This window comes from Drosophila arizonae, chromosome 3, assembly GCF_054131065.1.
Source record: "Drosophila arizonae isolate 15081-1271.41 chromosome 3, UAZ_ARI_1.0, whole genome shotgun sequence".
NCBI classification, from domain to species: Eukaryota; Metazoa; Arthropoda; class Insecta; order Diptera; family Drosophilidae; genus Drosophila; species Drosophila arizonae.
The window spans coordinates 14,718,123-14,741,909 of NC_142923.1; the positions used below are offsets into that span (position 1 = coordinate 14,718,123).

The window sequence follows — 23,787 nt, forward strand, 5'->3', positions numbered from 1 at the left end:
GTGAGCAGACTTCTCACTATTTATATTATTTTTAGCCACAGTGCAGGCTCTCTGAAAGACTAAGAGCTCTCGTTCTCTGTATGTTGAAATAAATTTCGTATATATCTTGCATTTGGGAGCGGGAGCGGCTGAGAAAACGTCATGCTGAAAGCGCGCCTGGAACACGACTCAGTCTACGGCTGCTGCCTGGCCACATCGGAGCGAGTGGAAAGTGGCGAAGTTGTTGTGGAGGAACTGCCCTTTGCCTACGGGCCCAAGCGTGACAGTGGAATTGTTTGCCTGGGCTGCTACAGGTATTTGCAGTTTGGCGAAGACGGCGATTCGCTGGATCGCTGCGAGCTCTGCGACTGGCCAATATGCAGCAACTGTGTGGATGATGCCGCTGATCATCGTGGCGAGTGCGAGGTCTTTGCCGCGGCACGTGTCACATTCGCCGGCAACGTCAGCGAGGATGGCGTCTGTCCACAATTGGATTGCATAACACCATTGAGGTTAGTTTGTGGATGCCAAAGGGGTGTTGGCTGCGGGGGCCACAAGTCGCTGCCGTTCAAAACCAAACAGAAATCTTGACAGTTGCAAACGTCACAATAGAACGACAACGACAACCGACAGCATCAGCAGCTGGCAGGGTAATGCTCGCTGCTCGGGGGCCGTTCATCTTTGAGACTGTGCCAAATTATACAAATATTTACTAAAAAGATGCTATGCTCACCTCATCATAGTGCGGTCCATGTCAGTAGCCGCTATGACAGCGACGCCAGCACTCGATGTCAATCGCACGGCGGTGGAATGGAGTCCCATCTACGGACGCTATCTTACGGCCAGTGAGCCGGTTAAGCGCGGCGAACTGCTGATCGAGGAGCAGCCCTTTGCCCTGGGTCCCAAATGTAATGGATATGTGCTGTGCCTCAATTGCTACAGACCTGAAGTCCACGAACGTTGTGCCCTTTGCGGCTGGCCCCTATGCGGCCCTTGCAGCGACGGAGAGGAAGAGGAGGAGAATCAGCATCTGCAACTGGAGTGCTCCGTGCTGAGGGCGGCAAGGGCGCGTTTCTATGAGATGCCAGCCGGCAGCAAATATTGGCCACAGCTGGACTGCATCATGCCACTGAGGTGCACAAAAATAGATGCTAAAAGCAGTGCCAACTTTTGACACACATAAATCTAGATTTATTTATGTGTTACAGCAAAAGTTCTGCACTTGTGGTAGATCGGAAACTATCAGCCATAGAATACTCGGGCGGGCTCATTGAAGGAAAATGTAATTTGATTCTGTTGGCTAGAGCTATTAAGTAGCTGTTAGCTGATCATGTGCCGTTAAAGAATTGTTCGTGTGCTCTATTGTTCTTTATAATAATAATATATATTTAATGGATTAGGTTTGCTAATTTATTTATAGCTAATCTTAGTTGATTTATCATTTGACTAGTGCCAACATTTTTTTTTTTTTTTTATTAAATTCCTTTTCTTTTACGTATATCCGTCGTAGAGTACTGCTGGCTAAGGAGGCACAGCCGGAGCGTTGGCTAAATGAAGTGGCGCCCATGGAGCATCATGAGCTGGAGCGACGCGAGAATGCGGACGTCTGGCATGCGGACCGTGTGAATATTGCCCAATATTTGCGCGGTCCGTGCAAGCTGGCGGACCGCTTCAGCGAGGAGCTCATCATGCAGGTAGTGGGCGTGCTGGAGGTGAATGCATTCGAGGCACGCACTAGCCAGGGCTACCCCTTGCGCTGCCTGTTCCCCTACACGGGCATATTGGCCCATAATTGTGTGCCGAACACAGCGCGTACCATTCATCCCAGCGAGGGCTACAAGTGAGTGGAGCTCGCGGTAGTCAACAGCTTTTAACTTCCATTCCATTTCCTGTAGGATTCGCTTGCGTGCCATGGTCGCCCTGGAAGAGGGCCAGCAGCTGCAGCACAGCTACACCTACACCTTGGACGGCACAGCACAGCGACAGGCGCATCTGCGCGAGGGCAAATACTTTGTGTGCAGCTGCGAACGTTGCCTGGATGCCAGCGAACTGCAGACACATTTCTCCAGCCTGAAGTGTGGCCAGTGCACCGAGGGCTGGCTGCTGCCCAAGCAGCCAACGGGTAGTCCATTTGCTTTTCACACACTTCCGATATGTACTGTGACTAAGCAGCGCCCCTTCTCTCTTTGCAGTCGTGGACAGCAGTTGGAGCTGCCGGTCGTGCGATTACAGCACAAGCGCTGAGGATGTGCGGCAAATTGTGGACGCACTGCAGGCCGAGGTGAATGCTGTGCAGGCTCTCGACATGGGTCCCAAGCGTCTGGAGGAAGCGGAACGTTTGCTGCGCAAATACAAATCCCTGTTGCATCCATCGCACTACATCGCCACCAGTTTGCGCCAGCTGCTCATCGAGATGTACGGCCGTGTGCAGGGCTACGAGATGGTCCAGCTCACAGACCAGCTGCTGGAACGCAAGGCGATTCTCTGCCGTGATGTGTTGCGTGTGCTGAACATCTTTGAGCCGGGCCTGAGTCGTGCACGGGCAATGAATCTCTATGAGCTGCATGTGCCGCTAGTGCTGCTGGCCAAAAGCGGCTTCATAGCCAATAAACTGAGTGGCGGTGAGTTGCGTGGGCAGCTCGTGGATGCCATTGATCTGCTCAAGGAGTGTGTGGAGATCCTCCAGCACGAGGATCAAAACTCCCAGGAGGGCATCCTCTGCAGTGTAGCCAGACAGGCGCTCCAACAGCTCACAATCAGCGTCGAGGGCCTGGGCAGCGAACTGGACTAGAGTGGAAACAAAGCAATTTGTATTTATTCATATGTTTATTATTAGACTTTTTGAAAACTATACACATATAGTCGAAGATACGCACATGTATTGATTTTGGCGGCCCATTGGGACCATCAGAAGGAAGCATATAGGATAAAGGATTTATAGGACGCAGCTTCTACACTTCGTGGCTGAGCAGCGCCGCGTCGTGATAGCTTGTGGCGTCATTTAGGCTAGCGCGGGGCAGAAGCCAAAGCATCGGATGCCCTGGGCCAAATACTTTCGCCAACATTTGATATCTACGATTTTTTGACCAATATGCACCCTTTTGCTCTCTCGCCTCGAACACCGTCTCATCGTACAATATGACGCTCAGCTGATCCAGCATAACGAGGGTCACAAACAGACCAAACAGCGTCGATTCCATCATCAAAACTATGGTATGCATCCTAAGTAAGCAAGGCATTATTATCTACAGAAGTAGTTAAGGTCTGGATTTACAATTGGGTCTCAATTAAACTCTGACTGCATTCCGTACACGGAAATATCCAAGAGACGAGTACCAGCGCCACGGAGTAGAGACAGAGAATGCCCCCATAGAACAGAAACTGTAGAAAGTACTTCTGATTGCACTCGCCCACACAATTGTTAATGCACGGACAATGATGATCCATGCGGCGTATGCATCGCTGGCATACCGTACAATGATGAGCCTGTGGTGGCCTATAAATCTCGCAGAGCGTGCACAAAGTCCATTCAGTAGCACGGCCATTGCTAGAGTGTAAATCGGAGAAGTCAAGCCGCTTGGCGGGCAGCAATACAAAGCCCGGATCTGAGAAAGCTGCTTTCGAATGCGACATGGCTAGCAGGAAGACAACCGCATTGAAGAGCACAACCTGTAAGACTCCAATACTAGAAGTGAACGAAAAATATATGAAGGTTCAATGGATAAATCAGAATGAATGGGAAAATACCTTAGTGGCATTGTTGCCGGTATTATCCAGCAAATTACCACGTAATCTGCATAGATAACGGCGCCATAGGTAGCAATCAGGCAGATAATGCCACAGGGATCACGTATGAAAACCATATCCAATATAGGTCGTCTGTGTTTGTGTATGTTTGAGAGTTCGTTTTTGATTTTCAAATCGAAGCTGCCTCAGCCCAACTGAGTTAAGACTGTTACCGCTTCGTTGATCTGCTTGAGTGCGGGGATGTCAATGAAATCATTCCAGCTTTGGGTCAAGGTACAAGTTAGAGCGATGCCTGGACGGCTGGGTTAATTTATTTCCAAAATATATATGCATAAAACGCTAATGACAATGAATATTGTGGGACAGGCAAACACACACAGACTCACGTATGCCATACATACAAAACAATAGAATTTGTCAAACGTCTTCTACACATGGCTTATGGCGTTCTGAATGCTTTAGCTTAGCGCAGGGCAGTAGCCACGATATCGGATGCCCGGGGCCAAACACTTCGGACAACAGCTGATATTTAGGTAGATTTGGCCGATATGAACCCCTGTGCTGTATCGCCTCCACCGCCGTCTCATCGTACAATATGGCGTGTAGTTGATCCATCAAAATAAAGCTCACAAACAGTCCAAAGAACGCCGATTCAAGCATTAATATTAGGGTATGCATCCTAAGTAAACGAGGGATTATTATGCACATACATTGCTTAGCTTTGGGTTTACCATTGTGTCTGTTTTACAATCTGATTGCATTCCGTACACGGCGACACCCAGGAGCCGAGTACTAGCGCTACGGAGTAGAAGGAGAGCACAGCCACGTAGAAGAGAAATTGCAGAAAGTACTTTTGATTGCCTTCGCCCACACAATTATTTATCCATGGACAATGATGATCCATGCGTCGTATGCAGCGCTGGCACGTGGAACAATGATGGGCGCGTGGTGGCCTATGAGTCTTGCAACGTGAGCACACAGTCCATTCGCTGCCATGGACCTCGCCAGATGGTATCTCGGAGAAAGGGCGATTGGATGGCAACGGTACAATGCCCGGATCTGTGAAGACTGCTTTCGAATGGGATAAGAATACCAGGAGCACGATCGCATGGAAGAGCACAACATGGAAGGGCGCCCAGATACTACAAGGACAATATATATTGGTATAGATAGATGCGGCAGAATGAAGAGGAAAATACCTCAGTGGCATTGCTGTTATTATTATCCATTGAATGACCACATAATCTGCGTAGATAAGGGCGCCATAGGTAGCAATTAGGCAGATAATACCAGAGGGATCAAGTATGAAAACCATATCCAATATTTTTGTGTCTGTCAGTGTATGCCCGAAATTGAATTACAAATCGAAGCTGCTTTAGCCCTGACCGAGCCAAGTAATACCAACGTAGCTACTCCGAAGTAGTTTTAATCTTTCCGTAGGCGCTACAATTATCATGTCAGATGAAAATGATAAGCGTGGACTTGAAATCTCTATGAGCTGCATTTCCATTGAGCTGCTGCAGGAGTCTATGAGGATCCTGCAACACGAAGAGCATATTCATAGAAGGACATCCTCGAGAATCCTCCTCCCAACGCAGTGAGTCGGACTAATTAGGACGGAAACAAATCGGTTTGTACTTATTCATATGTTTATCATTAGATTTATTGAAAACTATACACATATAGTTGAAGATACGCATATGTATTGGTTTTTGTGGCTTCTTGAGACCATCGAGAGATTTGCCTGTTCAATAGAAACAATTCGCTTAATTCTCAAATTGGATTCTGTGTTACACATAATTGCATATTAAGGCGTTCATTAGATCAGTTTCACTTGATTATGCTGGAATGACGCATGCCATTTCATTTTGGGGCAATTCAAAGTTTACAATATAAAAGTGGAAAACTTGATAACTTGTAACGCGACTTTCATATGGAATTTATAAAAACGTATAAACAGTATAATTAATTTGCTAATACATGTGTAAAAGAATATACATTTTAGTACAGACTAGTTAGTGTTCACGTTTTATTGCTGCAGTTAGAAAATTGCAAGTGTCATTCCAGCAAAGATTGAATTGCCATTAAAGCAATACGTTCAAATTAAACAATAATAAATATAAATTTAAGCAAATAAACCAAAATTACAGTCAATTAGTTTTCCTTCCTCTGCTTTTTGCTTACAATCAAACTAATTAGTTTAGGTCTTATAAATAATACGAGCTATTACCGCACACACAATTGCCTGGTATTTAATGTTAATGTTTATTTGGTATATGAATTTCTTGCTCTCTTAAATGCTTGAAGGTCGTACTTATTTTTGATTTGCTTACTTGCTTTTTTTTACACACATTTATATATTTATATATAGCTAAACATCTGATCGCTACGTATGCTATGGGAAAACTAGTTTTGTTTAAAAAAATATTGAGTTTCTGTTGAGTATGTTTTGGCTCGATTATTAACTAAAGTGTTAATTAAACATTGGAATCTTGTTTGTATAAAGTATATACAAATAAACAAAATATAAATATACATACATATACATAGCTTTGGGTCAAGGTAAGAGTAACGGGAATAGCCGGGTGGGTGGTATAGCTTTCTTGATAAAAAAAATATAAACACAAATACATAGATACGTAAAACATAAAACAATGGATTTTGTGGGACTCTCACGCACACACACGCATATAGAACAGAAACATAATACATACAAAATAATAGAATTTATCACACGGCTTCTAAACATCGTGGCTGAGCAGCGGTGTGTCGTGATACCGTGCGGCGTGATTTAGACTAGCGCAAGGCAGAAGCCACAGCATCGGATGTCCACGTCCAAACACATCGGCCAACAGTTGATATTTACGTCGATTAGGTCGATATGCACCCTTCTGCTGTATCGCCTCGACAGCCGTCTCGTCGTACAATATGGCGTGCAGCTGATCTACCATGATGGCAGTCACAAACAGTCCAAACAGCGCCGACTCCAACAGCAAAACGATGGAATGAATCCTGAGTAAACAAGGCATTTTTTAATATTTTCAAACATTTGGTTTCGAGACATACTTACATGCGCAGCTGTGTATCAATTACATTTTGGCTGCATTCCGTACACGGCGATACCCAAGAGCCGAGTATTAGCGCTACGGAGTAGAGGGAGAGAATACCCACATATACGAGAAATTGCAGAAAGTACTTTTGATTGCGTTCGCCCACGCAGTTATTAATCCATGGACAATGATGATCCATACGGCGTATGCATCGCTTGCATATGCGACAATGATGGGCTCGTGGTGGCCTATAAGTCTCGCAGCGTGTGCACACTGTCCATTCGCTACCATGACCATTGCCAGATATCTGTTTGGTGCTGTTGTTGGTGGTGTGCAAATCGGAGAAGTCCAAGCGATTGGCGGGCAGCGGTACAATGCCTGGATCTGAGAAAACTGCTTTCAAATGCGACATGCCTAGCAGGAAGACAACCGTATTGAAGAGCACAACATGGAAGGGTGCCCAAATACTAAAAGTGAAGGAATATATATATATAGTATAGATAGATAGATAGTATAGAGTGAATGGAAAAATACCTTAGCGGCATTGTTGCCAGTATTATCCAGCGCATAACCACATAGTCTGCGTAGATAACCGCTCCATAGGTAAAAATCAGGCAGACAATGCCACAGGGATCACGTATGAAAACCATATCCAATATCGGCCTTTTTTGTCTGTTTGTGTGTGAGTCCGTAATTGAATTACAAATCGAAGCTACCTCAGCCCTTGCCTCTTTCCATTTAACGAGCCGAGTAATACTTTTGTTGCTACACTGCAGCTCAGCTGCTGGCAGCAACTCTAAGCACTTTTCACTCAATAATTTTCACGTGTCTTGGCTATGTAATGATAAACGTTACTAAGTATCCGATTTAAATCTCTTTAAAAGTTTCATTTATTTATTTGTTGCTATTTTTCGATTCCAAATTTTTCACCCTAATCCCCGTAGCGCTCATACACCATACAATTGTCTGCCAGTCAGATGTTATCGGTGCCCACACACGATACATTTTGTTGATTTGATGATAGGCTTTGCTTTGTTCATATCACACTTCATTTAAGTGTAGATTTTTGGAAGTTTAGTTACAAGTCAACATTATTTTTTGTATTTATTTATGAATACAATTGATTATGTCTGAAAATTAGATGATAATTGTGTGACAGGAATGACGTTCTGATATCGAAATACCGATAGTTAATAAACGATATCGAAAGACATTTGACTGCCACTACACATCGATATTTTCATTAGTCATTTTTTACACAAAAGCAAAAGAAAAACGGTGCAAGTGATTATTCAGCAAATTTATTGAAGTATTTTGATTTAATTAAGGCAAATTACAAAAGTTTCTAATCAAATTAAAGAATAAGAGTGCGTTGGCAGCTGCCCATTCGGGAAAACTACAAAACAATACACGATTCTATGTGTGTTATTGTGACGCACGAAAATCGATTGCGTACAAGGCGACAACACCACACAAGAGTGCAAGTGCAGCTACAATAACAACGAGCAGCAGCAGCGGACAATTGACGACGTAATTAAACAGAATACAACAATCACACAAATAATTAACAAGCAGCTGAGTTTGGTCGTTTGGTCTAAGAAATGGGCATATTTGGGCAATCGTCGTCGTTCGACGCCGATGTGGGTAAGTTTTCTGTTAATTTCTCACTTTCTCCAACCACAGCAATAACAATCGCCCTTAATGAAAACATTGATTCGCTTGCAATTAATGTGCGTTGCTGCCTGCTGTATTTTCCCTTATCTAATTTGCCATATTACCACCCCCCCAAATCCACTCGGCACACAAACAAAGAACATCTTAAGTCAATTCCGAGTCACATGCGTCGCTTTGTCCAGAAGCTGCGCAGCTTTTGCTGCTCCGTCTGTTCATTGAACTTCTTTTAAGTTTTGTTTGCAGTCGCTGACCTTGAAGTCGGCGCCAGCAACCACCCACATCACACTCATGCCTTCCATGTGCTTTGTGAGATACCCCTTCCTGCAGGATTCAGACTACAAAGCTAAAAGTTTTTAAATTAATATTAAAATTTGTAAATGCTTCGAAATTTATTATAAATATATGCTAAATCTATACCAGTCCATTACATGGTATTTGAGCAATTTAAACATTCACAAATGCTTGAAAAATATAAAAAAAAAATAAGTTCAGACAGATATATACATAAATAGGCAAAGATGTAGTGCTAGGACTTCTAAATAACACCAATAAAAGATTTCTCTTCCTGGACTAGTGAAATATATATATAGTAAAGTATGTAAATATATAGTTGAGTTCACTGAAGCTCCGGTTAATTAATAATTATTGTCACTCGATTATCACAGATTGTAATTAAGCCATGAACTGAAAAACGAAAAAAATATCATTTATAAATTAAAAAATTTTTTGAAATCTTTAAAATATATACATATATCATTATTTATTTATATTATATATTACGATAAATTCGACAAAAGTTAATTAGTGTGAAATGGCAAATTGACCTTAAAAAGTTTTTCGATTGCTGCAGATCCGGTTTTAAGTATAAGTATATAAGACATGTTTTTAAGAAAATCACATTTATATATATTATAAATATACTGCATACAAATATTCATTATGTCAAACAAGTAAGGTTCAAATATATGGTTTGCCATTTAAATATTCTACAATCCGTGGTGTTATATACATATATAAATATACCATACCCTATACTTTTCGCTGCTTTGGTTTTCTTGTCTGGCCTCTCTTTAATGCAATTTGCTGAATATTGTATTGATTTTGCTTTGATTCTCTGCCTCGCTTATCGCCTTTCATAGGCGCGCACTGTGAGTCAGTCAACGATAAGTAAACGGTACTGTGTTTTGAACAAAATGTTGTTGTTCTGACTTGCTTTTTTCACACATTATAAGAGATAACGCAGTTAATCCATAGACTTTTTATAAACCCTCGATTGTTGTTTTCCGCTCATCCACAGAAAAGGCCACCAGCGAAACGAATACGAATGATAATTGGTCTTTAATAATGGATGTGTGCGATAAGGTGACGACCAATCCGCGCTTAGCCAAAGACTGCCTGAAGGCGGTGATGCGACGGATGGGCCATCCTGATCCTCATGTCGTCATGCAGGCCATCACACTGCTGGATGCGTGCGCCAACAACTGCGGCAAGCCGTTCCATCTGGAGATGGCGTCGCGCGACTTTGAAACGGAGTTCAGACGCTTGTTGGACAAAGCGCAGCCGAAAGTTGCCTTGGTAAAAAAAATATAAATATATATAAAAAACTTTTATAAATATATACCTATTTGCTTTACAGAAAATGCGCCAGGTGTTTAAGAATTGGGTTGAAACTTATTTCAAAAATGATCCGGAACTAAATCTAATTCCCACGCTGTATCTGAAGCTGCGCCTTGATGGCCACGACTTCAGAAATTTGAACGACAAGAGCAGCGACAAGTCAGCAGCAGCCAAGGCGGCAGCTGCAACGCTGGCCAAAGATCCGAACGTGGTCAGCAGCCAGCAGGAGGAGGATGATATAGCCAAAGCTATAGAGCTGTCGCTCAAGGAAACCAAGAGCAGTCCCAAACAGCAGCAGGCAGGTGGCGCATCAACTGCTTCAACGACCAGCAGTGCCTATCCCTCGCTGTATCCCTCATTTGGCGGCAGCACAGCGAGCACGCAAAGCAACGGAAATGGAAATGCCAGCAGTGGCAATGCTGCTGCTGCTGCTGCATCGCGCACTGTACGCGCATTGTACGACTTCGAGGCAGCGGAGGAGAATGAGCTGACCTTCTTCTCGGGCGAAATCATACACGTGTTGGACGACAGCGATGCCAATTGGTGGAAGGGCTACAATGACCGTGGAGAGGGTCTGTTCCCCTCGAATTTTGTCACTGCCGATTTGTCTGTAGATCCCGAACGCTTGGATATCAATCAACAACACAAAAACAATGCCCAGAAACAGGCAGCAGCCGAGGAGGAGGCGCTGTTGCAACAAAAGACTGAAGCGGCTGCCGCACAGCCCGTTGAAATTGATGAGGCCAAAATAGACCGCTTGCTGCACTTGTTGCACGAGGCCAATCCCGAGGATCCCTCACAAGACAGCGACGAAATGCTGCGTTTGGAGCAGCAAGTTCACCAAATGGGCCCCCTGATCGATGCCGAACTGGAGAGAGTCGATCGCAAGCATGCCCAGCTGACACAGCTGTCCAGTGATCTGGTGGATGCCATCAATCTGTACCATTCGCTCATGCGTGATGATCGTGCAGCTGCAGCTCAGTTTGGTGGTGCTGGCTTCATGCCCGCCGGCTTCCCAGGCGCTGCACTGTATGGCGCACCTGGTTATCCCAGCGCAGCGGGCTTTCCGCCAGGCCAAAGCTATCCGGGCATGCACTCGCTGCCGTATGCGCCACCACCAGGCAGCAATGCAGCAACAGCCACAGCCACAACGGCCGCACCAGCTGCAGCTTATCCTGGACAAGTACCCATGCCATACCAAAACGGACATGCCCCGCAGATGAACAGTAAATTATTTCTTTTTCTTATCGTTTGATTATTTGTTAATAGTATTCAATTTGCTTGCAGTGCTGCCACCTCATTTATCCCAGTCTCCAGCAGTTCCACCGCAGTCTCATCCTCAGCCCCACCCTCAGCCTGTCTACAATGCACAGCCTACGCCAGTCACTACTCAGCAGCAGCAACCCCAGCCGATTACAAATTATCCCATGCCCTTGCCCGTTGAGCAGCAGCAGCAGCAGCAGCCGCAACAGATGCCGCCTTCCACGTTGCCACAGCAATTCGCCGGCGCACCACCAACAGCTACACAAATTCAACACCAACAGCCACCGCCGCATGGTTATATGTCGCCGCAGCACCAACAGCAGCAGCAGCAGCAACAGCATCAGGCTTTACCGCCGCAGACATATTCAGCTCAGCCGCCACAGTTTTATGCACCAAACGGAGCTCCACCAGTCACACAGAGCTACATGGCGCCACCGCAGCAGCAACAGCAACAACAACAGCAACAGCAACCACCACAACCCCAGCAGCAGCAGCAACAGCAACAACCACACAATCACAACGATCATTTTAGTCAGCTACATCAGCAGATGGCCGCCATGTCGATGGCGCATCTTGGCGGCATGCCGCCAGTCGCATCGGGTGCTGCGCCCGCATATCATATGCAAAACGATGCCGTCAAGAACAACATTCCTATCTATCAGCAGCAGCGGTAAAACCGTTCAATCTGTTAGCCAGCGGCAGCAGCAGCAGCAGTTTCTTTCAATTGATTTTGCTTTAACAATTGCCAACAAGTCTTTGTTTCCAAATTTCGTTCTAATATATAAAGGTCCATCGAAAATTAGTTTCAACTGGAATATTTCATTTTATTTTGAGTTGTTTTCTTTTAATCACGGCATCAGAATTAATGTATTGCCAAAAAGAGACCTAAATTTGATTGTTTGTTTACATTTTAATCATTTATTTGTTATTCGATGAAGTGTGTATGTAATCTCTAAGAAAATATCGGGCAAAAGTTTGCAAAAGCGCCAAAAACTAAGTTTTTAAATAAGCAAAAGAAGAATGGAAAATGTTTTAATGCTATTTATATACCATATACCATATAAATATTCTATATTATGTATAACTCTATATTGAGCGTTGAACGAGGAACACGGTTTGACGACGAATCAAACAGAATTCACTATCACTATTATGTATTATGTTTATTACACTATTATAATTATATGATGATAAAAATTAACAAACGATACGAATCACATTCATTATGCAAACCATTAAAAAGTTGATCGGCTTCAAATGCTGATCGAATAATAATATAACTATTATAATACAATTGCTTAATTTGCTTAATTTTGTTTAACGAGTGCGCAGCTTGATGTAGCGCCTAATGTAATACTCCTCGTCAATCTTATCCAGCATCAGCAGGCGAAGCTGCAGCATCTCGCGACGATATCTGGATTCCATTGAGCTCAGATTGGCCTCATTTAGCCACGCCTGCACCTCCGAGTATAAGTCAATGAATTTGCGACGATTTTGTATGGAATATGCCGGTGATTCGTTCATGTTGCTTAATGCCCGCTTGTCGCTTACAAACTGTGCTAGCCACTTCGATATTGTTTTGAGAATTCACTTAAACTTTGCTGTTACCGACTTTTATTGCTGGCAAAACTTATTTTTTACCTGACCACCTGTGAGACTTAAAGGCATAAACTAAAATTAAACGGACTATTTATCATTAACAATGCAGATAGAAAGCTCAGTTATGGGCCTAATTAAGGTAAAGCTGCAGCTGGCAAAAAGGTTTGAGCATATTGCGTATACGCCACCGACACTGCAACTTAATGGACGTATTTTTTCTTAATAGGTCCATTATTCAATATTTGATTTCTGAGCTTCACTATAGTTACCCCAAAATTATTGTTATTATTTATAAATTATTTTATTTTATAAATCTTTTGGGCATCGCTTAAGCTTAAAATCAATCATATTGTCGACATTGAAGCTCATATTGCGTATACGCAATGTAGCAATTGAATCATTTTATTTTGTAAAAATTTCAGACCAAATAAACTTATTACTCAAAATTATTAAAAATTTGAGTTAACGTAAAATTCGCATATTGAATTCGACTAGATCCGTTAAACTTGCAGAATAATCGCAAACAGCATTTATCGATACTTTGAGTGACGTCAGAAAATCAAATTTAACATTCAAGGTTTTCTTCGTTGCTTGTGCGTGACCTTCACACTGAAATAACATTTGTATCGCTTGGCTGATCAGCTGTTCGCATGTAAACAATATTCATTGATTTTGGTGCTTAGTGCGTAGAATTGTTATTTAGGCTACCAGGACAAGTTCAGTCACGTAATCGAACACAGAGAGAAATGTGCACGCTACATATAGAGGAGGAAACACATTTAGCTGCCATGAGCAGCAAATCTCGCACGCGAACACCCAGTCCAATGCCAATGCGAAGGATACATTACGGCGAGTTGACATTGTTCGACATTAACTGGGATGATGTGCTAATTCCAAAGATAACTACCTACCTTTCGATCAAGGACCTCTTTAATTTACGCAGTTGCTCGCGCACAGCATTACGCTTGGCAGAGGCCGCCCTGGAGATACGCCCGGAGCTCCACTTGTCTGGCAATAATTCCCGAAATATAGAGCTCGGGTTCAAGGTCCTGTCCCGCTGCTGTCGTCGCCTTGAGCATCTACACTTGGCCAGCTGCAAATGGCTGACGGATGAGCTTCTCCTGCCGCTGCTCAAAAATAACAAACAACGCCTCAGTGCCGTCAATCTCAACGAGTGCACCAACATAACGGCGCTATCGCTGCAGCCCATTATCGTACAGTGCAAGGAGTTGCGCATCCTGAAGCTCTCCAAGTGCCAGTGGCTGACCACGGGGGCTGTGGACGCGCTCACCCTGCACCAGAGCAAACTGGTCGAATTCGATATATCACATTGTGGCGCCATTGGCGAACGCTGCCTCATCATCTTCTTTCGCAAGCTAAACAAGCTGACTATCTTATCGTTGGCCAACACGCCCAGCGTCACGGATCAAGTGCTCATACAAATCGGCAACTACTGCCGTGAGCTGGAGCACATTAATCTGATTGGATGTGCTGCCATTTCCGACTACGGAGTTCAGTAAGTATCGATACCTTGCTTCTTGAATTGTCCACACAGCTTGCATCATGCATGCATGTGTGTGTGTGTGTTTTTGGATATGTGTCACTGTTAAAAAACTCACTGTAGCAAGAGCAGTTTATCTAGCCTACAGATTCTCATTTAAATAATTTTTTTAAATTAAAGTATAAAGTATATTAACACGATCAAACATGAGAGCAACAACCTTACAAAAACCGACTTAGAACAAAACAATATTAATAAACCCGTTGTATTGTCCGGATCCATCCATATAACAAGACAGATAACAAAAGTCGCAACGTTGCTTCATTTTCATACAAAGATCGACGTGCGTCACGTAACGCTGTTAAACTAACAGACCGCTTTGCATAGTCAATTATCACTCAGTCCTGTGTGCGTGTAATTGGATGTCTGTGTGTGTGTGTGTGTGTTTTCTGTGTGTCGTCCACTCGGCTGCGACTGCAAATGCACACACATCTGCATCTATTTTTTCAGTGCGCTCAGCGTAAAGTGCAAGAGCTTGCAATCGCTTCGTATCCAACGCTGCCATCGGATTACGGAGCGCTCGTTGGCGCCACTGCGTCATCGGGTGCACATTGATCGACCACGTCCACGCCAGGACGCGCTCAATGCTTACAACTTAAACGATTTCTATCCCAGTGACTTCCTTGTTTACTAGTTCCACAACACACACTCTCTTTCTCTCTCTCTCTTTCTCTCCTGCTCACTCTTTTTCTCTCTCTAGTGCACTGACCAAGAGCTGCCCACACCTGCAGTCCCTAATGGTGCAGCGTTGTCCTTTGGTAACGGAACGTGTTCTGGCTCCACTGCGCGGACGTCTGCACATTGATCGGCCGATCATGGGCTACAATCTGCCCGCCATACAGCATCGCCTGTACCTGCAGGTCTGAGATTACCTACTAAATATTAATCCAACTAATCTAGAGGCTAACGAGGCTAATGACAAACGGGAGGCATGCTGTCAACATCTTTGTAAATACGGACGCCATTAAGTAGTTTAATGCAATTGTTTAGCTTAAGTTTACAGTTCTTAACATTAATTTAAGCTTAACAAATATCTGGACACTCTTCAACTTCTGCTGTAATTTTAATTAAAACTCTAATGTATTAAAATATTCAAATTCTGCTAATTGTAGCGGATGTGCTTTTAATAGCAGTCCGTACAAATGACAAACAGAGCGATAACATAACTCTGTTAATTGTCAATAGTACTAGATTTTCTGCCTCTGTTATTGTTTTGCAGCCAATTTGCCTAACTTAAAACACTAACCAGAGAACACATAGACTAGACATCTAGAACAAATTTTTTCACCGACGAAAAAATGCGCTGAGGAGACTACACAACTTCGTATTTGCTCGGCTCAGTCTCTTGAGGCTCAAGCAGTGAAAATATTGCACGACAAAATCAGTTTGCTGCAAGCGCTCAAACGAAATGGTACCATTCTTATATGAAGCACGGCTATGCGCTATTTGTCCTACTCTCTCTCTCTCTCTCTCTCTCCATGGCCTCTCAAATAGCAGCAGCGCACAGAAATTGAAAATTGTTCGCGACGATCCCAGCTCTTTCCTTTTGAGTGAAGGGTATACCGAAATTATAAAAGCGTTTGTCACGCTCATGCAGGCAACATGTAAGCGTTTCGATGGTTATTCGTGGGAAGGGTATGAAAGCGTTGATACGCATAAAGAATATGATTTCGCGACGGGCATGCACACACACACTTGTAGTCCCTTGCCACATGTATGAGCATTTGTGACCTGCGTTCGTTACTCTTGCTGCTTGTAGCCATTTTAAAGCCCAGCATTTGCATTTGGTCGGTCTTACGGACTGTCATAACCACTTTAAACAGATGTACTATGTATGAGCATTACATTACATATGTATGTACATAAGTACATTTATATATTATTATTGCTAATCATGTTTATAAATGTGTTTATATCCGTAAATAATTATATATAATTAAAATTATTTTATACACATTTTTAACCGAAAAAATTATCGTAAAACATTACTAACTTTATTAAATGCTTTGCAATATATGAAATACACATGACATATTATACTCAAGCTTTACTCATTATTGTCAAAAATTTCTAATTAAGTCATAATGGCCCATTTGATAGTCACCCTACGATTCAAATCATACAAAATTTACAAACTACTAAATCCAGAGACAATTAGCTTGCCATCCCATACAAGCATACACATACACAAATGTATGTATGCATGTGCTCACTTCACAAGGCAGACCAACGGCAAATTTTGGGCTTTACAATTTGCACAGGCTGTTGTGCACAGAAATAATACATTTTCGCGACGAGCATGCACACACACACTTACATCCTTGCTACGTGTATGTGCTTTTGTGTGCGTGCGTCGCGAAACTCAATTCTTTCTCAGTATTTTCGTCTATCATCATTTACCGTTGGTCTGCCTTGTGAAGTGAGCACATGCATACATACATTTGTGTATGTGTATGCTTGTATGGGATGGCAAGCTAATTGTCTCTGGATTTAGTAGTTTGTAAATTTTGTATGATTTGAATCGTAGGGTGACTATCAAATGGGCCATTATGACTTAATTAGAAATTTTTGACAATAATGAGTAAAGCTTGAGTATAATATGTCATGTGTATTTCATATATTGCAAAGCATTTAATAAAGTTAGTAATGTTTTACGATAATTTTTTCGGTTAAAAATGTGTATAAAATAATTTTAATTATATATAATTATTTACGGATATAAACACATTTATAAACATGATTAGCAATAATAATATATAAATGTACTTATGTACATACATATGTAATGTAATGCTCATACATAGTACATCTGTTTAAAGTGGTTATGACAGTCCGTAAGACCGACCAAATGCAAATGCTGGGCTTTAAAATGGCTACAAGCAGCAAGAGTAACGAACGCAGGTCACAAATGCTCATACATGTGGCAAGGGACTACAAGTGTGTGTGTGCATGCCCGTCGCGAAATCATATTCTTTATGCGTATCAACGCTTTCATACCCTTCCCACGAATAACCATCGAAACGCTTACATGTTGCCTGCATGAGCGTGACAAACGCTTTTATAATTTCGGTATACCCTTCACTCAAAAGGAAAGAGCTGGGATCGTCGCGAACAATTTTCAATTTCTGTGCGCTGCTGCTATTTGAGAGGCCATGGAGAGAGAGAGAGAGAGAGAGAGTAGGACAAATAGCGCATAGCCGTGCTTCATATAAGAATGGTACCATTTCGTTTGAGCGCTTGCAGCAAACTGATTTTGTCGTGCAATATTTTCACTGCTTGAGCCTCAAGAGACTGAGCCGAGCAAATACGAAGTTGTGTAGTCTCCTCAGCGCATTTTTTCGTCGGTGAAAAAATTTGTTCTAGATGTCTAGTCTATGTGTTCTCTGGTTAGTGCTTAAAATTAGGCTCAGTATATTAAACAGAAGTTTCCAACTTTTTACTTACATACAAATCGTAGTATAAAATGTTTTTGCAAAAAAATTGCCACCAATAAGCGTACAAATACAAATTGTGTGCATTAATATTTCCCAGGAACGTTCCCATCATTGTGCTGATATTAGAGACGAGCTCGAGGTAGTCTTTGTTCCCGCTTCTGCGCTGCTGCCCACGGTCAGCTTAAGCTGGGTTAGTTCGTGGGTAAGTCCGTTGTTGTTGGTTTTCCAACGTTCGTGCAATTGATTGAGGTGCTTATAGGCGGCCATGGAGATGTTCAGACTGGGCATCACAGCGTTCAGGCCTGGCTCACCGATGAAAGCGAGGCCGCACAGGCCCAGGTACGTGTGGAAGGGATCTGGCGTGGATTTCGGCCACTTGGCAAAGCCCCCAATCAGATTGTTCTCTGTGCTCATAATGTATTCGCGATTCTGAGCGTAGTCGGTCAGTTCGAAGCTATTTAAAATGCAGAGAGCGGCGCCAATCCAGAAGGAATAGCAGGTGTCCACTGGCTTGTTCGGGCGCCCCTGGAAGCCATCCATTTGCCGGAAAACAAGCCATCGCTTTATGCGTTCCACCGTCACCTCGTCCAGCCGATGAAGCTGCTCGCTCAGCTCGAGTGCGGCCAGCGCACAGAACGTGGTGCCGCCGTGCGCCTCGCCCTCCAACCCCTGACTGAAACCGTAATCGTAGCGCAGGCTGCGCATTATAAACTCAAACATGGCATCCTTGTTCACGCCCTCCCAGCAGTCGAGCATGTGGCAAATAGTAGCGGCACAATAGACGAAGCGCATATCATTCTCGCTGCCGTCAATGGAGGCACTAAAGCTGCCATCCTCATGCTGGACTGCCGCCACGCCCCGCACAATGCTCTGCCGATTCAGGCGCGACAAATCATCGCCCAGCGTCACCAGCACTGCAATACTGGTGTATGTTATGGCCAGGTGGCCCCACTGATACGCGCGCATAGATTCCAGCACCTCAGCGTCCTCCGTCTTGGGCACCATGGCGCGGCAGCCCTGCAAAAGACAGCACCAAATGAATAAAATTGTTAATGATGTTGTATGTGGGGCTGGGGGTCGTACAGTAAAGTGGTTATGCGTGTTACGGCGCACTTGAGCTGATAAAAATTGCGATAAGAGCTCAATTTTACAGTTGGGCTAAGTAAATAATGAGTATGTAAAATCAATCAGACTTATTCCTTAAAATTAAAATTTAATTAATTAATAAAAGCCTGTATATATTAATAATTTAATTTAAACTTGATTTCATTTCAAAATGTGGTATGCTGAGGTGCCAAAAAAAGGTTAAAAAAAAATTCAAATATGTAATTGAAATACATATATATGTTTGGCATGGCATGACAAGAGCATTCTAAAGCTATAAAATAACAGCAAGAGGGTATCTGTGAGTCAGGCAAAAGAGTATTCTAATGTTACACTGAAGCTAAACAAAAACTAAACAGCTTAAGCTATTTTCTTTATATACATAATTATTAAAGTTCAACTGAAGAGATCTCAGCTAAGAATTTCCAGGTTCTAAAAGCTATAACTGGTTTATGAAAGTCGCAATTACGATTGTGCATGTTTGTTAATGTTATTAAGATCCGTGTAATTTATAGCAATAGCATTCAAGATGGGAAGTGGAGCGTTTGTCGCAGTGGCTGCTGCAGCGCCACGTAAAATGATAAAGTCGGAGACATTTGTGTTTGTTTGGTTGACGAGTCGCCGTGCTTATTTGTTTGTTTATCGTATCTGACACGCTGACTGTCTGACTGACAGGTATTCATGCTCACCATAAAGCCTCCGCATTGCCTTTCATGGTCACGTGGCGTTACGAGGCCGCCGTAGGTCCAGTCTATGATGTCCTTGCGCAACTCTGGCGATATCAAGTGCAGAGAGTTGAGCACATCCAGGCCACAGACGGCAAAAAAGACTATTGTGCTCCTATGTGAATATATCATATATCACTGATCAAATACAGTTAGTTTGGCAAGGATGTGACGTCTTCTTACCTGGTGTCGTCATGTGAGGACATGCGCGCAGGCAACAAGTGCAGGAAGCGCAGCAGATTTTTTGCGTGTTTGGCGAGCACCACAGGCTCTGGCTCGGCAGGATCGGTCATATCTACAATGTGATAAGACATATTGTATATATTTGTTTTGCTTCCCACTTGCTTTTATTTATCTTTATCAAAGCGTTTGTGTGTGTGTGTGAGTAAGTTTTGGCTATGACTAAGCGTCACTGGCTTTCATAAGAGATGCTGGCGCAGCAATGGTGAGCTGGTAAATGGCAGTGCACTGACACGTGCACGCATTTAAATACCCAGGCATTACCTTATTTTAATTATAAGCCGGTTTTTTGCATCGCTCTCAAGTAAATTGAGCAAGAAAAATCGTTGCACCGTTGCTTCGTTACGTACTTTTCGGGTGCTGTATATCGATACTCATTTTATATTCGATAGTTTACTGCAATTTCTTCTCCATTGTCGCCGAGCCACTGTGAATGGCGTACAACAAACAGCTGTTTGGGGCCGCATTGTATAGTTAGTTTTTCGGTAATAAATTGCGATTATAAATTAAAATCTAAAAAATGCGCATCACACAATATCTAACTAGTAAATTAAAGAACTTCTCAAATCTGCCAAAGGAATATATTGAGCGGAGCAAAAAGCAGGCAAGTAATTGATTTACTCTAACAACACATTCGCAGCTCACGTAACAGCTGAAACATTGATGAATGCGTGTTTCCATTCCCGTTATAATGTCGGCAATATCTACAGGTATATTGGAAAACACCTGCCGAGAAAAACTATCTGCAAACTACGGTTGAGCGGAAACGTTTCCGCTATACCACAAATCGTTCATGGACAGGCCACTTCCGGCAACAGAATATGCCGGGCACTATGCGACGAAAAGTATTTGTGGAGCCCGTTGGTAATTATAGCATTATAAGCTATTAAATAATACTTGATTTTTTAATTTCTGTTATGTTTTTTCAGAGGACTGGAGCTTCTTCCGAGGTGATCGCATTGAAGTTTTAGTCGGCAAGGATAAGGGTAAACAGGGCATTGTCACTCAGGTAATACCCGAACGCAATTGGGTTATTGTGGAGGGCATCAATTGGCATTACCGGCGTGTGGGCGCTGAGAAGGATTTCCCCGGCATTATCATCAAGTCCGAGGCGCCGCTTCATGTCACTAAGGATATACGTCTTGTGGATCCATCCGATCTGCAGGGTACCGAATTTGAATGGCGCTTCACGGAAGAGGGTGAAAAAGTGCGAGTATCCACGCGTTCGGGCCGCATCATACCAATTCCAGAGACAAACAACCAAACGTATGACTACAAAACACCCAATGCCTATATCGAGCGTGAAAAGGATACACCAGCTGCCGTTGTTAGCGAAATTACCTTCCAACCAAAACTGGCGACCTTTGAAATGGACATCATGGAGGAAATGGGCATAAAGGAGGAACGTACGCCGGCCAAAAGCTATTGGTATTAGACTCTTGTTTACTTCTGTTTTGTTCAATAAAAATAAAGGAATGTTATGTTTCCTCTCTGACATATGTTGATAGTCTGTTTACGTTAAGTCTGTTAACATTTTTATAATCGTTAACAGCGCGCGCAGTTTGATTATTTTACTTACTTTAATCATTTAGGAATCAATGTACATTAAAAAAAAAAAAAAATTATAAATAATTTGAAAATAATTGGCTTATTTAATTATATTTTTCAACAATATGTTTATCGAAGCTAACATGTAAAAAAGAATTTCTCTTAAAATAAAAAGCGAGAAAAATACTTGAATATATGTGTATTTGAAAGTGGTAATTTATTTGCCCGCCGCGCTAAAAGTCTCCTCCCGATGCTGACGCAAAGTTCGCGCCAAGCGTCGCACCGTTTCTTCTGCCTTGTCAAAATCACTGCGTAGAGTTTTATTAAATGTGTCATAGAGCCAGGTGCAGGTCTTGGAAATATTCACTTCATAGCTCGTAAAGACGCGGGTCGTGTGCTCATATCTGGCGGAAAAATAACATAAATGGGGAATTAGAAAAAGCTAATTCCATGGCAAACTTACCTCGCTGCATTCGCAATGTCTGTGATCAGATACGTATTGCAGTGGTTAACAGCAAGCACCTGGCGATTGCTCATGTACTTGAGCTCCACATGTGGCAGAGCCAGTTGCGCTGCCTCCAGGGAGGTTAGAGATGCATGCAGCAAGCTGCGACAATCCAGTGCTACTTGCAATTTTTGCTTGGGGTCGCTGCAAATTAAAGAGGATTAATATACATATTTAATAACTTTATGAAATTTTAATTTTGTGCTTTTCCGTTAAAAAGATACATATAAATGGCTGTCTACATTAGATTTATCGGCGTATCGAGCTTACCTATCGATTAATCGGAACTTTTAGTATTCAGTGAGTTATCATTTTCGTTTTTTAATTTAAATTTGATCGTTCAAACTGAAGCATTCACTCACATTATCCTATTCAGCTGTCGCCACTGCTTTAGCGCCTGCGTGGACGAGTTGGCCGCAGCGCGTAGCAGCAGCCCACAGATACGCCACTGTTCCAACGCACTGCCCAGCTTGTCACGCGTATCGCGCGCCACCTCCAGCTGTTCATCGATGGTCTCCTCGAGCCGGGTCATGTAGGTGCCGCCACTAATGTAGGCAATGATACCATCCTGATTCACGTACAGGTCATTGAGCTCCGCATAGCTGGCGGTTAGAGCCTTGAGCCGTTGCTTGGTGTGATCCAGAAGTTCACCATAGTATCGTATGCTAAGTAAGTAGAGAGCCGATTCGCTCAAATTGGCAAAGAAGTCCTCGTGCATGGAAGCCTTGCGTGGATCACCAATCACGCCTAAGTTATGAGCCAGCTTTACAGTTTTGTTTTTAGTAATTCGAGACGAAGGTCAGAGACATTATTATTATAACTCTAATGACAATCACATTCCATATAATAATTGAGGGCATTAAGCACGTGCCAAGGCGCTAATTACTGAACACTCACCTGGGCCAGGTCCTTGGTGGGCGTGTTAGCAACGATTTCATTGCCCACCCGCTCGCTGCCCAACGTCAAGGGGTAGCTACTTAATTGATGTGCCTCCGCCCCCTCACCCCTTAGCCGGTTCGGCTGGCTTTGCGCTGTCGCTGGACGCGCACTGTGCTGCATGCCGTCCAAACCCAGCATAACATCGCGCTTGGCCTGCAGATGCTCGATCCAAGCCTCGACGGTGGCCATGCGCGGACCTGGACAGGTGCCCTCCAGCTTGCTGATCCGCTCATCGAGACGCACGTATTGCTGCACAATATTCTGGACACGCATACAAAACTCAGGAATCCAGAAGTATTGATTTCGAAATTATTATACAAATTACCGTTACTTTGGCTCCACCATTTTCTTGCAGACGCAACGCACCATTTGGTGGCAACTGCCCTCTAGCGCTCGACTGTGTCTCCATGGACGAACCGCAGCCCATCACTCAGTCGCAAAATGATGGCATTTTCGTCAGACCTTGCAATATATCATATAGTCGATGTCGCTTTCAAAAGTGCCGTTAATTTATTATATATAGTTACGTCCGTAACGCTCGCCAGCCACATGCCGAATGCACGGACAGTGGCGGACCCATTCGTCCGGCTTGCCTGCTCCACTTTTAACGGGGGGAAAACAACATTTTCGCGTTACTTGCCCAATGGACACCGAATGGACACCCACAAGCACAGCCAGTCAACCACCCGCATCCACATACCATGTGCCTCATTTGCCCATTCACGCTGAACCATTAATGCTTATTAGGGCGCAGGTGGGTCAGCCACAAGGGGTGGGTGGGGGAGTGGGTGGGAGGCGTAGT

General features: G+C 43.4%; 9 protein-coding genes across 14 annotated transcripts; 4 read left to right on the forward strand and 5 right to left on the reverse strand.

Annotated features, from left to right (window-relative positions):
* Positions 1-13: 13 nt before the first annotated feature.
* On the forward strand, positions 14-2,846 carry SmydA-3 (SET and MYND domain containing, arthropod-specific, member 3). 2 transcript variants are annotated; one of them, XM_018003036.2, is made up of 4 exons: positions 14-491; positions 1,490-1,819; positions 1,875-2,101; positions 2,172-2,846. In XM_018003036.2, the coding sequence occupies exons 1-4, from the start codon at positions 142-144 to the stop codon at positions 2,768-2,770; spliced, it is 1,506 nt and encodes a 501-aa protein (XP_017858525.1). In that variant the 5' UTR covers positions 14-141; the 3' UTR covers positions 2,771-2,846. The 2 variants fall into 2 exon arrangements, with proteins under 2 accessions (XP_017858525.1, XP_017858524.1); XM_018003035.2 differs by lacking the exon at positions 14-491 and adding an exon at positions 517-1,113.
* Positions 1,485-3,862, reverse strand: LOC108610756 (palmitoyltransferase ZDHHC3-like). Of its 2 annotated transcripts, XR_016269389.1 has the most exons (4): positions 3,727-3,862; positions 3,254-3,664; positions 2,856-3,201; positions 1,485-2,766 (listed from the first exon to the last, which is right to left on the reverse strand). XR_016269389.1 is itself a non-coding variant. In XM_018003037.2 (3 exons), the coding sequence occupies exons 1-3, from the start codon at positions 3,840-3,842 to the stop codon at positions 2,931-2,933; spliced, it is 798 nt and encodes a 265-aa protein (XP_017858526.1). In that variant the 5' UTR covers positions 3,843-3,862; the 3' UTR covers positions 2,787-2,930. The 2 variants fall into 2 exon arrangements, 1 of the variants encoding a protein (XP_017858526.1); XM_018003037.2 differs by lacking the exon at positions 1,485-2,766 and having other exon boundaries at positions 2,787-3,201.
* A 132-nt stretch (positions 3,863-3,994) lies between these two features.
* Positions 3,995-5,061, reverse strand: LOC108610752 (palmitoyltransferase ZDHHC3-like). Its single transcript, XM_018003032.2, has 3 exons — positions 4,926-5,061; positions 4,458-4,868; positions 3,995-4,405 (listed from the first exon to the last, which is right to left on the reverse strand). The coding sequence occupies exons 1-3, from the start codon at positions 5,039-5,041 to the stop codon at positions 4,144-4,146; spliced, it is 789 nt and encodes a 262-aa protein (XP_017858521.1). The 5' UTR covers positions 5,042-5,061; the 3' UTR covers positions 3,995-4,143.
* A 296-nt stretch (positions 5,062-5,357) lies between these two features.
* LOC108610751 (palmitoyltransferase ZDHHC3-like) lies at positions 5,358-7,744 on the reverse strand. 2 transcript variants are annotated; one of them, XM_018003031.2, is made up of 4 exons: positions 7,311-7,744; positions 6,797-7,243; positions 6,441-6,738; positions 5,358-5,470 (listed from the first exon to the last, which is right to left on the reverse strand). In XM_018003031.2, the coding sequence occupies exons 1-3, from the start codon at positions 7,424-7,426 to the stop codon at positions 6,468-6,470; spliced, it is 834 nt and encodes a 277-aa protein (XP_017858520.1). In that variant the 5' UTR covers positions 7,427-7,744; the 3' UTR covers positions 5,358-5,470; positions 6,441-6,467. The 2 variants fall into 2 exon arrangements, with proteins under 2 accessions (XP_017858520.1, XP_089321541.1); XM_089465415.1 differs by having other exon boundaries at positions 5,358-6,738; positions 7,311-7,743.
* Positions 7,745-8,277: 533 nt separating this feature from the next.
* Stam (signal transducing adaptor molecule) lies at positions 8,278-12,624 on the forward strand. Its single transcript, XM_018003012.2, has 4 exons — positions 8,278-8,420; positions 9,748-10,025; positions 10,087-11,293; positions 11,355-12,624. The coding sequence occupies exons 1-4, from the start codon at positions 8,378-8,380 to the stop codon at positions 12,002-12,004; spliced, it is 2,178 nt and encodes a 725-aa protein (XP_017858501.2). The 5' UTR covers positions 8,278-8,377; the 3' UTR covers positions 12,005-12,624.
* A 910-nt stretch (positions 12,625-13,534) lies between these two features.
* On the forward strand, positions 13,535-15,581 carry jet (F-box and leucine rich repeat protein jetlag). 2 transcript variants are annotated; one of them, XM_018003029.2, is made up of 2 exons: positions 13,535-14,445; positions 15,191-15,581. In XM_018003029.2, exons 1-2 carry the CDS (start codon positions 13,676-13,678, stop codon positions 15,354-15,356), a joined length of 936 nt encoding a protein of 311 aa, XP_017858518.1. In that variant the 5' UTR covers positions 13,535-13,675; the 3' UTR covers positions 15,357-15,581. The 2 variants fall into 2 exon arrangements, with proteins under 2 accessions (XP_017858518.1, XP_017858517.1); XM_018003028.2 differs by having other exon boundaries at positions 14,941-15,333.
* Positions 15,444-20,403, reverse strand: betaggt-I (geranylgeranyl transferase type-1 subunit beta). Of its 2 annotated transcripts, XM_018003024.2 has the most exons (4): positions 20,258-20,403; positions 19,937-20,048; positions 19,718-19,868; positions 15,444-18,941 (listed from the first exon to the last, which is right to left on the reverse strand). In XM_018003024.2, exons 2-4 carry the CDS (start codon positions 20,044-20,046, stop codon positions 18,033-18,035), a joined length of 1,170 nt encoding a protein of 389 aa, XP_017858513.1. In that variant the 5' UTR covers positions 20,047-20,048; positions 20,258-20,403; the 3' UTR covers positions 15,444-18,032. The 2 variants fall into 2 exon arrangements, with proteins under 2 accessions (XP_017858513.1, XP_017858512.1); XM_018003023.2 differs by lacking the exon at positions 20,258-20,403 and having other exon boundaries at positions 19,937-20,240.
* Positions 20,404-20,406: 3 nt separating this feature from the next.
* Positions 20,407-21,492, forward strand: mRpL24 (mitochondrial ribosomal protein L24). The gene is made up of 3 exons (XM_018003033.2): positions 20,407-20,597; positions 20,704-20,857; positions 20,923-21,492. The coding sequence occupies exons 1-3, from the start codon at positions 20,514-20,516 to the stop codon at positions 21,426-21,428; spliced, it is 744 nt and encodes a 247-aa protein (XP_017858522.1). The 5' UTR covers positions 20,407-20,513; the 3' UTR covers positions 21,429-21,492.
* A 138-nt stretch (positions 21,493-21,630) lies between these two features.
* Positions 21,631-23,451, reverse strand: synr (BH3-only protein sayonara). Its single transcript, XM_018003025.2, has 5 exons — positions 23,311-23,451; positions 22,944-23,246; positions 22,409-22,809; positions 22,005-22,190; positions 21,631-21,945 (listed from the first exon to the last, which is right to left on the reverse strand). The coding sequence occupies exons 1-5, from the start codon at positions 23,410-23,412 to the stop codon at positions 21,759-21,761; spliced, it is 1,179 nt and encodes a 392-aa protein (XP_017858514.1). The 5' UTR covers positions 23,413-23,451; the 3' UTR covers positions 21,631-21,758.
* Between the last annotated feature and the right edge of the window lie 336 nt (positions 23,452-23,787).